The sequence below is a fragment of the Myotis daubentonii genome, chromosome 15 (assembly GCF_963259705.1).
Source record: "Myotis daubentonii chromosome 15, mMyoDau2.1, whole genome shotgun sequence".
NCBI classification, from domain to species: domain Eukaryota; kingdom Metazoa; phylum Chordata; class Mammalia; order Chiroptera; family Vespertilionidae; genus Myotis; species Myotis daubentonii.
Window position 1 is genome coordinate 36,017,989 of NC_081854.1, and position 17,757 is coordinate 36,035,745.

Sequence of the window (17,757 nt, forward strand, 5' to 3'; positions counted from 1 at the left end):
GTGGGTGCCCCTGCTGGCCAAGCAGGCCAAGCTGCACAGCTGGTGGCCTCACATCTGGGGCTTTTTGGGGTGTCTGGACTTGGGTCCACTTGGTGCTATAGTTTAGGGGCTCCTGAGAAGCAAGGTGGGGAAGTAAGAAACAGGGGGGCTCCTGTGGCCATGACAGAGGACAGACCAAGGCAGTTGCTGGTCCCACAGAGGACACTTTTCTGCTGTCTGCTAGGCCCATGGTCGGCAAACTGTGGCTCGCGAGCCACATTCGGCTCTTTGGCCCCTTGAGTGTGGCTCTTCCCAAGCCTTAGGAGTACCTTAATTAAGTTAACAATGTACCTACCTATATAGTTTAAGTTTAAAAAATTTGGCTCTCAAAAGAAATTTCAATTGTTGTACTGTTGATATTTGGCTCTGTTGACTAATGAGTTTGCCGACCACTGTGCTAGGCTAACTGGGAGCCATGAGAGACTAAAGGTTATGCTCTCGCTGCCCAGGCTAATCTGCTAGCTGGTCACACAATACAACAATTCCACTTGTTTTCAAGGCATCGTTGTTTCTAAAAGTTCAAACCTCCTTTGGGGCGTTATCTCTTTATCCTGAGTGAATGCATGTGCATCAGGGATCAAGTTCTTCTGTAACCCAAGGGGAATCCAATCAGAGAGATTGCGTTTAGTCAGGCCAGGTACGGTCTGGAGGGTCCAATATGTCTCCCAGGTGGGGGACAGTTGGAGCACTGGGTGGAAAATACCACATAAGGCAGGAAGGAGGGCTGGAGAATGTCATTCCTGTGGTGAGGATGATGAGGTATGTAAAACAACAACAGATTTGTGGTTTTCCTGAATGTACTAATCAGATCAAATATGAATAGCTGGATCAGTTATTTCCCTTAATGGATAAGTGACTTCAAAGTTGTATAGAAAGCCTATGGGCATGGCGAGTTGTTATTTGGACCTTGAAGGATCTTCAATCTTTAATAGTCCTCACAGCTCAGCTTTGTAACTTGTTGAACTAAGGCTCTTTGCTTGGGACCCTGTTAATCAATCCAGGGGCCATCTTTAGCCCCTGGTTCTTTGCTTCATCCTGTTTTGCCTGAATTTTCCCTGCACCAGTCTAAATACCAGCACTCTGTTGCCTGGCTGTGGTGTCTCAGTGGATTGAGCGTTGTCCCATAGACCAAGAGGTCCCCGGTTCAATTCCCAGTCAAGGTACATGCCCAGGTTGCAGGCTCAATCCCCAACAGGGAGCAAGCTGGAGGCGGCCGCTTAATGATTGTCTCACATTGTTGTTTCTATCTCTCTCTCCCCCTTCATCTTGGAAATCAATAAAATATTTTTTTAAAAACAGTGAACTTGAAAATATTCTATAAACTAGTCTTATTTTCAGCACCACAGGAGGGTTATGACTATTAACCAAGTCCTCAATGTGAAAGGGCTGTTAGCAATTTCATTTGTTTTAATCTGCATGTTGCTGTGAAGAAAACTGTAATCTCTGAATAAAACATTTAATTCTGGACAAATACCACTGGTCCTGATACTCTTCACTTGTGAAGATGCAATTTCTGTGGCAATTTACCCAAATCCTTTTGACTGATTTCCCTAATGTAATTTCAGGTAAATGGAATGTCAGAGAGACACTTGTCATTATGGTAGCTATTTAGAGAACTGTAAATCTGAAGACCTACTACTCAGGTACATATCTTGTTAGAGAACAGTGATTTAAGTAGTTTAAAAATATACCACATCTTAACCAAAAAAGGTGAAAAAGAGAAAAAATTGACACTAACTTACAATTCATTAATAGTACCAGACTTCAGTTTAGCTAAACAAAAATTATTATCATGAACTGAAATAGACAATATAAATAACTCCTAAAGCATAACTTGCCAAAGTTTGGATGGTTTCTCAAAAGTGTAATATAAAATCTTAATTTTCGAAGGCTCACTTTTTAATTAGGGAAAAGTTTTTGAGGAGCATTTTAAGGGTAAATATTCTTTTGTGATAAGTTAATTCAGATGCACAGACTTCTGCCACATTTTTATTGCGGCATGAACTCTAGATTTTCTGAAGTCACTAAATTTCTCGTTACAGCACAGGAAAAAGGAGATAAAGTAGGAGAGGGATCAGTATCAAATTCAGCCCTAAGCAGCAATATGTTTGAGATGCAATCATAAAACCAAGTATTTCACCCGCGGCATGGAAAACGCAGTGGATCATCAGAAAGCAAAGAGTAAAAAGCCGCAAGCAGAAGGAGTAAGAAGATGCCAGGCCTGGAACAAGGTCTTACTGACACATACCATGTTATTAAGCTCACTCCTTTAGGGAAAAAAAGTCTGTTGTTCACATTGAGATAACATTTATACTTTTGAGAATCACAGTTGCCATGGAGATACATTTTTTCAAAAAATTTTTCATTTTCTGAAATTTTACTGATAAGCTAAAAAAGAGAATCACTTGTTTCAATTTTGTTATTTTTCCAGCCTTGTGTTCTGTAATATTAACTTGCTTGAGAGTAAAGTATCAACAATTAATGGAAGAGCCTTGGCAATAGTTTTTCCTATGTTTGCCAACCTTCACTATTTTGAAATTGTGGATTTAGAATAAAATTACAAATGTACTTATTAGTAAGATAAAATTTGGAGTTCTTGAAAAGTTGGTTGAAAGAACTGAATGAATATTGGTATTCTTCTAGTTCAAGAATTATAGAAAATGCTTTTATTCATTCACATCATTTGGGCACTTGCTTCTTTCATATATATATATATATATATTGTTAATCCTCACCCAAGGATATTTTTCCCGTTGATTTTTTTTGACATTTGAGGATTTTTTAAAAATATATACTTTTATTGATTTCAGATAGGAAAGGAGAGGGAGAGAGATAGAAACATCCATGAGAGAGAATCATGGATCGGCTGCCTCTTGCACACCCTCTACTGGGGATCAAGCCCACAACCAGGCATGTGCCCTTGACCAAGATCGAACCCGGGACCCTTCAGTCCACAGGCCGACGCTCTACCTGCTGAGCCAAATGGATTAGGGCTTTCCCATTGATTTTTAAAGAGAGTGGGAGGGAGGAAGAGGGAGAGAAAGAGAGAGAGGGAGGAAGAAAGAAACATAGATGTGAGACACATTGATTGATTGCCTCCTGCACATACTCCAACAGGGGCTGGGGTTCCAACCTGCAACCCAGGTACCTGCCCTTGACTGGGAATTGAACACGAGACCCTTGGGTGTGCGGACCAAGGCTTTAATTACTGAGCACACCAACCAGGGTCAAACATGCATATTTTTAAATGTAGTACCCACATTTATTAATTTTTTAGAACCCTGACAAACTAAGAATCCTCTCCATTTGCTCTCTAGTCTGCCTCTCTTGATAGGTAAACAATATATCAGTGTATCTGCTAATAAAAACAGTTCACATGACTTAATCCTTTGGATGTAAACATTGCAAAACAATAGTATTTAGCAGACTATCTTCTAGGCCATAAAAACATTATAATAGCCAACATCTTGCTTTAGCAACTGGATTAAAATTCATGTCATTGAACAAAGTATTTTAGATGCTGGATTATGAATAAACTAAAGATAGACCTGTCCTCTTTGGGTGTCAAATCCAATCGGTGGTAGTTTAACACACTTCAGATGAGAACACACACACATATACTGTGAAATATAAGGGAAATAAACTGCACAATACTTGGGACTTCAAAGCCTTCATCCCCAAATCCACCCACGCCCCCTGAATTACTTGAGCCTTCTGAGGACAAGTTTGAGAAGCACTAATCTAAAAATACTGTAAGTTCTCTTCACAGTCAATATTAGATGACAGGCTTTGAAGTGCAGTTTTCTACTGGAATTAAGAATGACACTCTAAAATTAAGGCATAGGCCTTGGCCTGTGTGCTCAGCGGTTAGAGCGCCATCCCGAGCACCGAAGGGCTGTGGGTTTGGTTCCTGTTCCAGTCAGGGCACATACCCATGTGTGCATAAGGCAGCCAATTGATGCTTCTCTTTCTCTCTCTCTTCCTCCCTCTAGGATCAATGAAAAAAACCATATCCTCCAGTGAGGATTAAAAAATAAATTAAGGCCATAAAGGATGACATGTAAATATCAACCTGTCACTTGCCACTATAAATAAAATAACACAACTTCACAACTAGATTGGCACTGGTACATTTTCTTCCCAAAAAGTAGCTTCAAATCTTCCATGGCATCGTTCAGGTAAATCTACAAAAATTTTCTACCTTTATATTTCCTTTATGTCAAGGGAAATAGAAGCAGTGATTTGATTTTCCTGTAAATTAGTGACCAAAGAACTACTTATATTTTAACCTCCCCCTTTTTTTGCTCTTAAGCCAGAACCACATTATTTACAAAAGTCATCACAGTATAAAATGGTCACATTTGGCAAATGTATTAATTGAAGTAAAAATAAATTTTCCAAAAACTTATAAGGTATATAGTTTTTATCAAAATAAAAACTTTACATCAAAATAGGAACTTTAAAATGGAGTGTCTTTTCATTTTCTATTAGGAAAACTGTTAGCATGTTTTTATGATCAGAAGTAAAATAATGAAATAACTAAGCACAATCATTTCATCATGTGACTTTCAGAAGACGACAAGTTTGAAAAAGTAAGGCAACAACGTAAGTCACATTATGAGTAGGTCGAAGAATTCACAGAAAAAAAGGGAGAATTCTTACTTCTGTTTAATCACGGAATTTCAGTTTTTACAAATAATTCTTAGAACAAGTCAGGTATCTAAGGTTTTGGGGAAACAGTGCTTACTTATACATGAACTATTACATGCTCCATTTTCTATAAATAACTCTATTGGCTGGATTAACAAATACTGTCACAGAAACAAAACAAAAATTTAAAGCCATAGATCACTGCATTTATATTTACAAAAGCCATAAACAAACATGCATTTCTCCTTTACTAGGACTTAAATAGGTGTTTGAACATTAAGGCAGTGATGATTCTAAAACAATGAAATGTTAATTAAGGCTTATGCTTGTTTTGAAATCCATATTCATAGGCAACTGTGACCAAAGCAAACTTTTATCTACCGGGTGGAGCTCAGGATGTTTTTTATCCACAGCGAACAAAAATTCTATGAAATAGGAATTAGCAACACAACTTAATGAATTATTAGTCCCCTCCTTAGGTTTCATTTTGAGGATTTAACCTTCAGCGGCACAAGCATGTGTCACAGAAGGAACAGAGCATTTGTTTATTTTTTTTCATGAAGTTAGAAAGGCTGCACTGATTTTTATTTGCCTGAAAGTTGGCCAACAATCAAGAATTCAGGATCTCCTAAATATAGAAAATCCCCAAAGCATCCTTGACCATGCTCCCATCTCAAAATAGAGGATTATTGAAGCCGTCTTCAACACAGTTTTCTTTGAAGACTGGCTAATATTACCTTTTCTGAACAAATGAAGCAACAAAATGCAGAAGCTGGATTTATTATGTAATTGTTATCCTCAAGGCACAAATAATATCTTTGCTAGACCAATGTCTTTCCTTATTCAAGGAAATGATGAGAGGTGGATGAAGAGTCACTTTTATATAATTGTTGATTGCATTCTTCTTTCAAGATAATGCTATGAATTGAAATTTAGGGGGAGTGTCATATATATATATTTAGAGTGACACAACTCAGATCCAGCCTGTGCACTTAGACAAAGAGCCAAACAGCTCTGAGCACCGCCCTGGCCTACTGTAGAGAATGGGAGGGGATGTTTATAGGGTACACTCGGTATGGGCTAATAGGCATGATTCCATGACTAGAAGGAACACTATTTACACTAAGTACTTGCCACTACTACCTTAAGCAGTAATTTTACAATATGTCTGTACGCTTACATTGGTATCAATAGTAGTTCATGTAGAGAAGGGATGACAATGACATGAAAAGCTAAAGGCAGATGTAGTTTTCTTTTGTCTGCAATGAAGAAGAGATAGATGTGAACGCAGCTGAAGCTGCGGACAGTAGGAGTCTCAAACCATCTATGCATAGGTGTTTAAACCTGATGGTGCAGCATCAAATTTCTTTAGGTATTACTATCAGGAAAAGGAATTTCTAACAAGCATCGTCAAAAATATTTTAGGTGTGATTTAAGCAAGTCACACTTTCACTAAATTATTTTGGAGATTTGAAAAGTCTGTACCCTAGTACCTGGTAAGCTTGGCTTTAGCTAAATGACTTGATGGGTTTTAAAGGTGTGAAATTGCCCCCCCCCCCCGCCCTTTTTTTAAGATGGAACGACTAGCTGTAAAAGGGCAAATGTAGTCAACACAATACAATCCTTTTTAGGTCAACATCTTCACTTTATAATACTCACATTTATACACAAATTTCATGTTTACAAGTACAAAAGGCAAAGAACCTCAAAGAACAGAAGCAACTGCATATTAACTACATTCAATAGAGTTAATACTGTTGTCTCCACTCTTCATTTTCTAAATCAAGGGAATTGTAAATGCCGTTCCACACATGGACTTCACTTTCAGAAGTCGGAGACCGTGTGTGGTTCTGCACATGTCTGGGTTTCTACAGAGCTGAGCTGAGATTCCATCGTGTTCCAGGCCAGATCAGCAAGAAGAAAGTCATCCATTGCTGTTTGAGTTTCATTGCTGGTGAAGAACAAGCTCCCCAGGGTTTCAAAGCCAGAATGCATGGTCTGTGTTTCTGTACTATTTAACTGAACCTTGCTTTCTAGAGCAGAGATGTTTTTAGCAGCAGAGATTCCTTCAGTTTGGGTCTCGGTGTCAGATGAATCAGTACTCATGGAAAAGCTGGAGTGTTTCAGAATACTTCCCAGAGGCAGATGAGGGCTACTGTCTAAAAAGAAGTTTAAATCTGTCTGTGTCTGTGTGTCAAACATTTCAAGGCCTAAGAAATTAGAATTTCCCCTATAACTGTAGGGCTGGGCAGAGGTGTCTGCAAGTAGGAAGTCAGTTTGGGTCTCTATGTCCAGTGATTCTAAGACTGGCTCAGTGGTCATGCTGCTAAGCCCACTCTCTTCAGTTTGAGTTTGAATATTTGAGGCCGAAAAGAACTCTTCGATATCAAAATCAATTGCAGGATTCTGGGTTGGACCAGATGGGAGCTGGGTATCAGGTCCAGTGTTTGTGTCAGACAGAAGACTACGATTGTCCAGTGTCTGACCAGGCAGATTACTAGACAAAATGTTTTCTAAATCACTTAATAAATCTATAGTTTGGGTCTGATTATCTGTCATGTTCTGTGAAGGAAGCATACTGTTCTGTGCACTGAAGTTTATAACTGGTGCAGATTTCTCAATATCTTGACTTAAAGTCTTAGGGTGGTTCTGAGGTAACAAACCATGAGTAACAGTCTCTCCTACTAAGCTGCTGCTTATAATATTGTCTGTAGAAATACTGTATGATGAATGGACACTCTCAAAAATGTCTCCGCACATTACAGCTTGGTCCATTTGTACTCGGTCATTTGTTGGACTTCCCATTCCACTGGTTTGAGTTTCTCTGGAGATTCCACCTGCCTGGAAAGAAGCATCTAAAAACGCATCAGTCTGAGCAGCTATAGATGAAGTTACCTTAGAACTGGGCAAAAATGTTTGGGTATGAACACTAATGGGAAGGGAAACTTGAGAACCAAAAGTCAAATCAGTTTGAGAACAAGACGATACAGAGGAATCAGGGCTGACCCACTGTGCAGAAGGTATAAAGTGTTGTGTGGCGTAAGACAGATCTGTCTGTACATTTATAGAAGAAATGCTGTTCTTTTGACATGCGTTCCCTAGTTCTTGTGAAGGATTAGATGGATTTTTACTTAAGTTCACTTGAACACCTGTACTAATTGGCTCAACAGTAACAGGATTTATAATTTTTGAAAGAGGAAGGCTCTCCTTAAGAGAGCAGGCTTCTGAATCAAGGCCAAGAATCAGAGTTCCTACTGACAAGGGCAGTAAGTGCACAGCACCGGAGGCAGAGCCCTGATGATCAACACCTAACACTACAGGCTGGGCCGAGGAGTCAGCTGTAGGCACAAAGACAGGCATAGGAGAAAACTGCATAATAGGTAGTTTAACCAAAGCCACTTTGGGCTTTGGTAAAAGCAATTTCTGAGGATATTTTGGTGCTGTCGTAAGAGTCTGTTTTCTGGCATTAGAGCCACAAGAGTCTTCAAAAGAAGCGACTAGCTTTATTTCTGAAGTTTCTAATTCTTGAGTGTCTGGTCTTGGGGTTGGTTGGTTGCTCAAGGATTCAATGGTTTTATTGGACAATTTCTGGTTGTGCAGGCAGTTTTCCATTTTTCTTTTCTTACCAGGTGGATCCCTGAAAATGACAGAGTAAAAAGAGGTCAGAATCAATCCAGTGAAGAGAAATCCCTTCTTTTACACCTCTCTGAGAACTGGGCCTGCTGTATGGCAGGCAGAAGTTCAGGAATATGCAAAAAGGGAAGGAGAAAGGGGGCGGGTGGGGGAGATACAGCTCTAAGTACTAGAACTCAACTTAGATTTGTAAGCATAAGGATGCTAACAGATTAAATAATGCAACTTTTATCATTTCTCAAGTAAGAAGCTTATACCCCAAATATAAATCTGGCCTTTAAGATGAAGTACAGGCATGGCTGGATGGCTCAGTTGGTTGGAGTGTCTTCCTGTATATGAAAAGGTTGCAGGGTTTGATTCCCAGTCAGGGCACATACTTAGGTAGTGGGTTCACTCCCCAGTCGGAGTGCATACGGGAGGTAACCAGTTGATGTTTCTCTCTCTCCCTTCTTCTCTCTGGAATTAATGAATAAATCCTTGAGTAAGGATAAAAAAAAAAAAGTAAATAAATAAAATGAAGTATAGTTTCATATTAAGGTACCCTCAGAAGAAGTTGGCAGAAAGAATAAGGAAGAACAACCGGATTAAGTAGACATGGATCCTTTATTAGTACTGCTACCTTTCTGCAAGTTCCCTTCTTCCATGTCTTACCTTTTCTCCATTATTCCTCCTTTCTTCCTACACTAAGAGCTTTCCAGGAAGTTTCATTTGAAACTCTTCCCACAGCTACTGACTTTTGGGCCACCATTTCTTCCCCTTTACCTGTGCTCTGCAGGGATCTCATGGCCAGTTCGGTAGATGTGGGACTGTAATGAAGTTCTACTTGCATAGGGACAGCCACATGTGCACTGGAAGGTCTTGCCACAATCCTCTGCATGTCTTTTCAAGTCCCATTTAGTGCCGTATGAATTGCTGCACTTACTACATTTATGCTTCTTTTCAGCGTGCATTTTCATAAAGTGCTAGGAAGAACACAAAGGAACCAGAATGAAAAACTGCAACTGCTCAAAACATTTCAAAAACCATCAACATACCCAAGTTAACAATGATTTTACACGATAAAACATAGCAGTCCAAATCAAAGAATGTAGGAGCAGGCAAACTGCAGTTTATCATATGCCTCTTTTCCCTATCACTTCTACTTTGTGAAAAGTGTGAAGACAGTTTTGGAAACAATCCATAGTACCCAGCATTTAGGTTCTGATCTACAAATAAGTGCTGTAGGAAGAATAAAAAGTCTTTGCAATACTTTTTATAGGACCTCCTCCAGCAAACCCTCTGGGAAGTATTTCAGCTGCCTATTTCTTGCAGTCCTGAATCACCTCCTTTCCCAGTTGCTGGGCCCCCTCCCTCCCCTTAAGGTAGCTGTTTCTGGAATTCTGCCTTATCTTACTCCTTTGGGAGAACATTTCCTTTGTGCCTTTGCTTGTCTAACCTTGGAGGCACAGATTCACATAAGAGATACGAAGTACACGTGTTCTCATTCTTTGAATTAGCCATCTTCTCTCTCTCTGAATCCACTTCTGGACATCTTTCCCTTCAGAACAAGGCACGTGTCCTTCACTTGCATTATACCTTACTCACCTTTTCCAACTGGAAAACTTTTGGGTGGATATCCTCACACAACTTTCTGCTCAATTCTCGTTATGTCTGGTAAGTAATTAGAATGCACACTAGGTTTATACCATTTGCATTTCATCCTCAGGGAAGTATACTTAAGATAAGTAAAATACCTGTTTTACGAGATAAAATTGAGAAAATGGCCTTTCAGGACCTCTAGGACATCCTTCAATTGGACAACAGTAGAATTTTGGTACAGTTTTCAAATCTTTTCTTATTGTTGGATTTACTATGCCATCCTGAAAAAGAAAAATTACTTTAAATAATTATTTTCAAAAAATCAATACAACAGACTGGGAGTAAAAACAAGGAGTGACTAAAGATGGGAACAAGGGATCTTATTTGGGAGATGAAAATATTCTAAACTGAATTGTGGTGATGGCTGCACAATGCTAAAATAAGTGAATTATTCACTTAAATTAGGTAAACTTTATGATGTATAAACTATAGCTCAAACCATGTTGTTTCAAATTCGATCTATTCCTTTAAACTATCCATTCTAAACTTACAATCTCTTCCCTTTGTGGATGAAAAAGGGCTTCTGTAACAAATCTAACAAAGTAATTTCCCAGGGTGATCTGATTATAAATTCCTAACTGGGCCGGTCATGGTGGACAGTCATGCCTCGGGTCTATAACTTCCCTAGTAGAAGTTTACCTTTGCAAGCCCTGTGCATTGTTTTTGTGCATCTAGGTTAACATCCCTGTGAAATGCGACTTTTTCATCCCTCAGATCCAATCGTAAATATTTCCCTGCCTTACATTCTCCCACTTGCATGTAATCTTCTTTACTTCCCTCCTTAATTCCAAATGTATAAAAGAAACTGCAAACTGTCATTCTGGAAAACATTTTCCACAGTCTGTTGAGATTTTGCTTCTAGGCATGTCTTCTGTTTGGGGCACATAAACTCTTAAAAACTCATAAAAATTTTCTACAGGTTCTTCAAGTCAACAACTTGAAGCAATCTTCTCTATTTGCAAAGTGGTATATTTACAGTTTATAAGGCTCAAGATTTCTATATCATCCTAAAGTCTTCCTTTCCCTTTTATCTCATGCCCAGCGTCTTAGTATGAACTCCTGAAAAAGCCTCCCTTGACCATGATGTTGGCCTTCCTGATAAAAAGCACTGTGACTTTCTCCTGATTATCACACTGCCCCTAAAGTAGCTAAAGCTAGTTGACACAACTTTTATAAAGCATGCTATGTTTGAAGTTTAGTAATTATTATAAAGGCCAGTACTAACAAAGCTTTTACTAGTGTTAGACACTATTCTAAGCACTTTATATATACTAACTCATACATAACCTTAATAGCCCCTTATTATTAAATATGATTAACTTTTGGGCTAGGAGTTTTCAAAGTCAAACCTCAGTTCTCGAATGTCTCCCATCTTGAACAATTCGGTTCTTGACCAAATTTTCATGAAAAAATGTCTCGATTGTCAAACAAAACTTCGGTTCTCGACAACCCTTTCATGTTGATACCTGAATCATCAGTCATGGGTCTCTCAGGCGACAAAGGAGAGAATGTGTGAGTATGAGTCAGTTTGCTGCTAAACCTCAAGTTGTTAACATCTCAGGAAATTTTGATGTGAATATTTTCTAATGGGAAAAAAATGATGAGAGAGAATCATTGATTGACTGCCTCCTGCACGCCCCTACTGGGGATCAAGCCCACAACCCGGGCATGTGTCCTGAACAGGAATCGAACCAGTGACCTTTTGGTTCCTGGGTCAACCACTGAACCACACCAGCCAGGCCTCTAAGCCATGTTTTAAAAATATAAATGTTGCTAGATTAAAGGTTCTGTAAGGGTCCTCCTGTCCTTTTCACTGCTTTCAAACACAATGAATAAAAGAATTTCTAACAAACAAGAAATGCCCATTTACCCCTACTATTCCTTTCCCTGAATCACCAGCTTTCATTTCTATATGGATCCTCCCTAGGCAAGGCTGAACTAGGATATCTCCATATTTTCTTATAGGATATGAAATATAGACATATATCTGAAGAACCCACATAAAACCAAAATGCAGCATGTACCCTTTACCTTACAATCCCACTGTTATCCATCATCTTTCAGAAGGGTTTGTTAATCATTTATGTTAAGGAATATTTGGTTAGGGGCAGGGTATCCTATGAAGAAAGATTAGAATAGAATTGGAACCTTATAGCAACTAACAGGGAAAGGAATAAAATTATCATAATTTGAAAAAATAAAAATTAGGAGAGGAACTAGAAATATGCAAGTAGCTGTAACCAAGAGAATGAAAGGGAAAATTTCCACTGAATGTTATGCAAATGTGCCAACCAAATATATACTCAAGATTAGCTTCAGAACAGAAACTGACTGGTAGTGGAGTCTGGTTTAAACACAGACTGCTTTTAAAACCATGGGGAACTCCCGGTCAGCCCTTACCAGGCCTCCTCCTTCCAATACTTTGAGAACAATCAAGTGTCAAAAGTAATGTTTGAATTCAAGAGCCTCTATTCCGGATCCAGACTAAGAATACAGACTTGCCACACCGAGGCATTACCATATGGATATGGTTATTTTGTCACATAGGTCACTTTCATTAAAGAAAGTGGACCTCCTCCCCTTCCACCAAGACATCAGATGCTCAGAGGCTGCTGTGTACCATGGTTAGAAAGGCAGGAAAGGGAGGTTCAGGAAAGTGAGCCTGTTTGACAAGAAAAAACCAATGATGGTTCTCAATGCGGTTTCTTTAATTCCTACTGAAACAGGTCTCCCTAGTGACTTTGGAAGGAAACTCAGAAAAGCCCATTTTCATTGTTCAACATTTTTAGTTTAGAAAGGGATCTTGAGTGCCGTCTTCAGAAAAACCTGAAAAATGAATCTGACTAGAACTGAAGAATGACATTACACATGTTCTAAGCGAGGATATGCATACTCTGAAAGGCTGAAGTCCCAGTAAAGATCTGTCACAGTTTCTATTTTCCTTACACATATTCCTCCTCCTCAGGCCTATTATATTTTCTGTATTGGTATCTTCAGAATTCTGAACTTTACATATTTTAAAAACATAATTAGAAATAAACCTACTGTATACATACTATCAAAATCCTGGAGAGTAAGTGCTATCTTCATGCTAAACAGATGCTTCATAAAGCCTTGAGAGATGTAGAGCTCCAGACAGCAATTCCAAAGAAAAGAACAATATAAAGTGGTAAGACGTGCTTCCTACAGTGATGTTCAGCCCACACAAGGACGGTCCTCGTTAGACAGGCAGCTTCATTTGTGCGCAGAGATGTAATGTCGGCCTTAGCTATGGGATGAAGGTGGGTGATGGCGATTGCACATGAGCTAAAGAGAACCAAGGGATTAGGCTGCGGAATTCCTACAAATGTATATTCACCCACTCAAGTTAAAATACGGTTAAGGAAAATAAATACGGTTAAAAAAAGGAAGGATATAGTTAAAAGTTAGCAGGAAAGAGAAGCCCATTCCCCGAGTTACTTCGCCTGTGTTCTGGAGGAAACCCCAAACTCCTCTGCGGAGAATTACAGCCCCACGGGCAGGGTCTCCCTCGGAACCCCTCCATGCACATTTCCTGTGTGGGGCTCCTAGTCCTCCTACGGGGAGGCAGTTAGTTGCATTTCTGTTCAGTTGGTGCCCATTAACAGATCTCTCTTTATGGGCAACACATCTGCCATAGCTATTAGACTTTCTGCTGTTACATTCTTATCAGAAGCCCGATTCTAAGGACGTCTCCACGGAGAAGCATGCAACATGCCAGGTAATTTAAGCTTTCTCCTTAACCAATTCAGACCGTCAGAAGCTACATACTCACAAGACTGCTTTCAGTGACTTCGGGTTTCACATTATGTCACTGTTGGCTAGGAAGGGCTCTAAGTGGTGGAAGGAAACCTCCAACGATAATGACTGGGAAATTATGATTTAATAGGTCTGGGTGGGACTGAACATCTGGATCTTTAACAAGCCTTCCGCAGATGTGCATTAAAGGCTGAAAATCACCGCCCTATTTTATATAAGGGGGAAGGGATGTTCAGACTATTATTACACCGTGCTCACGGGAGAGATTTCCCTTAGGTCTCATTCCTGCGCTGATTTTACCGACATAGAAACTTGTCACTGCCGGCGCTCAGCCAGGTCTGCAGCCAGCTCCCTCTGCCCACGGGGCAGGACCCGGCCATGTCTGCAGCCACCTCCCTCTGCCCACGGGGCAGGACCCAGCCATGTCTGCAGCCAGCTCCCTCTGTCCACGGGTAAGGCCCGGCCAGGTCTGCAGCCAGCTCCCTCTGCCCACGGGTAAGGCCCGGCCAGGTCTGCAGCCAGCTCCCTCTGCCCACGGGGCAGGACCCGGCCAGGTCTGCAGCCAGCTCCCTCTGCCCACGGGCAGGACCCGGCCATGTCTGCAGCCAGCTCCCTCTGCCCACGGGCAGGACCCGGCCAGGTCTGCAGCCAGCTCCCTCTGCCCACGGGTAAGGCCCGGCCAGGTCTGCAGCCAGCTCCCTCTGCCCACGGGGCAGGACCCGGCCAGGTCTGCAGCCAGCTCCCTCTGCCCACGGGCAGGACCCGGCCATGTCTGCAGCCAGCTCCCTCTGCCCACGGGCAGGACCCGGCCAGGTCTGCAGCCAGCTCCCTCTGCCCACGGGTAAGGCCCGGCCAGGTCTGCAGCCAGCTCCCTCTGCCCACGGGGCAGGACCCGGCCATGTCTGCAGCCAGCTCCCTCTGCCCACGGGCAGGACCCGGCCATGTCTGCAGCCAGCTCCCTCTGCCCACGGGTCAGGCCCGGCCAGGTCTGCAGCCAGCTCCCTCTGCCCACCAGGCAGGACCAAGGCCCGACGGAGGAATTGTGGGCGTGGTGGAAAGCACACGGGCTTCAGAACCAGAGAGCAGGTTTAAATCCCGGCGCTCCTCAGCCCCGTAACCTGTTTCTCATCAATGCAATGAGGACGGTAGGTCCGTACCTCTCGAAGTTGCGGGGAGAACTACCAAGATCCACGCCCGGGCCGCGAAGTTAGAGGCCGGTAGTCCCGGCTGGTCCGAGCGGCATGACACAGTGTTTTCCTATTATTACGCGTTCCCGCTTCCTCGCTCCCTCCTCCCCGGCCGGGACGCCCTCCCCGGTTTGGCCCGTTCTATGGACTCGGAAGCCCCTTCTGATGCAGGCCGGCGGAGGCTGGGCTCACGGCGCTGTCCAGACCCCGCGCCGCGCCGCGCCGGGAGCAGGACCCGCGCCCACGCCCCCGAGCGAGGCGCTTGGTCGGCGCCAGGCCTGAGGAGGCGCCGTCGGCGGCGGGCTCACCTGCAGGCGGTGGCTCTTGACCAGGTGCATGTTGAGCGCGGGGCTGTTGGGCAGGATCTTGCCGCACCCGCGCACAGTGCACAGGATGTTGGTCCGCACGGCCCGGGACAGCTCGCTCACCGACGGCTGGATCAGCTCCCCGGCCGGCGGCGCCGGACCCACGGGCTGCTGCCTCGCCGCCGCGGGCCGAGGCCGGCTGCCCCTCAGCCGTCCGGGGGGTCCCCACAAGCCCGAGGCGGCGGCGGCTCCCCTCGCGGCCGCTGGGACAGCCGGGGCGCCCGAGGCCAGAGCCGCGGGTCCCGCCGCCGCCGCCTCAGAGGCCGCCATGGCTCCCGCACAGCAGTCGGGCCCAGCTCGCAGGCCCCGCCTCTTAACACTGCACTTCCGGCAGAGGGCGGGGCCTCCAGGCTCATTAGCATCCGGTCAGGTTGGGCTGGACGCGGCGCCCCCTGCAGGTACTGAAGTGTACGTCAGCGGGGAGCTGCTGCCAGGTGAGGCAGGAGGGTTGCAAAACGTCACTGGGATGCCTATGAACAGGTAGAAGGTGTTGGTTGTGCTTCCAAGTAACTTGACATCAGGCAATAATTGGAGAAGAAAAAGTGATGCGTTCAGAAGTTTTACTTCCCAAAGATTAGAAATAACTCCAATGTTCACCAGCAGCACAGGCGACATTATGTTAATTACAGCTGTGCTTTATTTAGTTTACCATGTGCCAGACACTGGAGAATGCATTTGTCATTTAGTGTCTTGTTAGTGTCCTCAAAACAGCCATAGCGGGTAAGTACTATAAGTTTTCCTCCGTTTTGCAGAGAAGTAACTAATTAATCCTAGGTCACATTATACAAACGATTGTTATAATTGATAGTTAATCATTTCAGGGAGGCTGTACTTACTTGCTTGTATTTTAAAAGATAAGATTTGATTACTATATGGGAGACAGTATAGCTCAGGGCAGGGTTCTAAAACCTAAGTACCTAGAGGGACTAGGTAGGTCATGTAGATGAGAATAGTAGGTCAGGTATAGACAAAAGGGAGGGGTAAGGACTGCAGTGAAATGAGAAATAAATTTTTTGTTTAAAGGGCCGCCATGGCTCCCACACAGCAGTCGGGCCCAGCTCGCAGGCCCCGCCTCTTAACACTGCACTTCCGGCAGAGGGCGGGGCCTCCAGTGCATCTTTGATATCACTAGATTTGTTTTTCAATATTTTTATGTGAAATCATTCAACATTTATATATTAGCATATGTATTAGTTTTCTACTGCTGCAATAACTAATTTCCACAAAATTTGTGGCTTAAAACACAGATTTGTTATTGTTGAAGGAACTCAAAAAGAGCCTGGAGGCTTTGGCTAGAAATAAATGATAAGGACTTATTCAAGGGTCTTGGAGTTTGCAAGCTAGGAACACAGCAAGGCAAAAGTGTTCCAAAGCAGAAAGAAAAGTTAAGTTCTTATAATAAAAAGTACATTCTTGAGAATTATCAGTCCTGCATTCTTGGCCTTACAACTGATCCAGGATGATTATCGTCATATGTCAGGGCAGTCAGGGTGATGGATGCCAGGAGGTTTGGTCACATCCTCTGGTCTGGATAATGGATGTCAGGTGGATGTATATGTGAGTCCTTCAGAAGGTAATCAGGTAGTCTGGGTACCTGAGTCCTTCAGGGCATAAACAGAGGGTTATCTAGAAGTCCATTTGTAAATCCAAGCATTGACACAGGACTGAAAAGTTAAAAAAAAAGTTTGTTACCAGGTTAGAACAAGAATGGAATCTTTTATGCCTCAAACTTCATGTTAATTTTAGCAGCTTAGTTAAAATGACTCCACCTTATATATTCCCCATCTTCACTCTTTCTTCATTATTTGACAGTTCCAGAGATTAGAAGTCTGGAATGATCCTAGCTACCAGACCAGGATCAAGGAGTTGGCAGGGCTGCATTTCTTCTGGAGGCTCCATGGAAGTAGCTTGCCTCTTCCAGCTTCTCCAAGTCAGTAATGGTGAGCTGAGTCGTTATATCACTCTGATTTCTTCAGTAGTCATATCTCCTTTTGCTCTCTTCTCTTCCATTTTTGAGTACCCTAATAATTACATTGGGTGCATTCAGGAACTCTCCTCATTTGAAAAATCCCTTTGCTTTTAAGGTAACATACAGATTCCAGGGATTAGGATGTGGGCATCTTTGAACAGGGGGTATTATTCTGCCCACCAAAGGAATTATGATTTAATAAGTACCGTGGGCCAAAAAAACTCCTATGTGTGGGACAGGATCCATGGGCTATTGTTCTTTTCAGCATGGAGTCTAGAGTGCAGGCTCTGAGGTCTGATTGCCTGTAGTTAATGTGGGCTCAGCCACTTACTAGCTAGGTTAAGCTTTGTTATTCACTTAAGTAGAATAAGACTAGTAATGCTGCCTGCCTTGAAGGATTGTTATGAAAATAAAAAACGGATATAAAATACTTAGCAGTGTCTGCCATATATTTAAGAGCTTAATTAGTGTTAGCTAGTATTCATTTTTAGAGATTCTA

The 17,757-nt window shown here is 42.5% G+C and overlaps 1 protein-coding gene across 5 annotated transcripts; it reads right to left on the minus strand.

The window, feature by feature from the left end:
* Positions 1–4,691: 4,691 nt before the first annotated feature.
* Positions 4,692–15,604, minus strand: ATMIN (ATM interactor). Of its 5 annotated transcripts, XM_059667314.1 has the most exons (6): positions 15,233–15,367; positions 13,017–13,266; positions 11,310–11,543; positions 10,056–10,181; positions 9,085–9,284; positions 4,692–8,326 (listed from the first exon to the last, which is right to left on the minus strand). In XM_059667314.1, the coding sequence occupies exons 5-6, from the start codon at positions 9,276–9,278 to the stop codon at positions 6,514–6,516; spliced, it is 2,007 nt and encodes a 668-aa protein (XP_059523297.1). In that variant the 5' UTR covers positions 9,279–9,284; positions 10,056–10,181; positions 11,310–11,543; positions 13,017–13,266; positions 15,233–15,367; the 3' UTR covers positions 4,692–6,513. The 5 variants fall into 5 exon arrangements, with proteins under 5 accessions (XP_059523297.1, XP_059523300.1, XP_059523298.1 ...); XM_059667317.1 differs by lacking the exon at positions 13,017–13,266 and having other exon boundaries at positions 15,233–15,371; XM_059667315.1 differs by lacking the exon at positions 15,233–15,367 and having other exon boundaries at positions 13,006–13,266.
* Between the last annotated feature and the right edge of the window lie 2,153 nt (positions 15,605–17,757).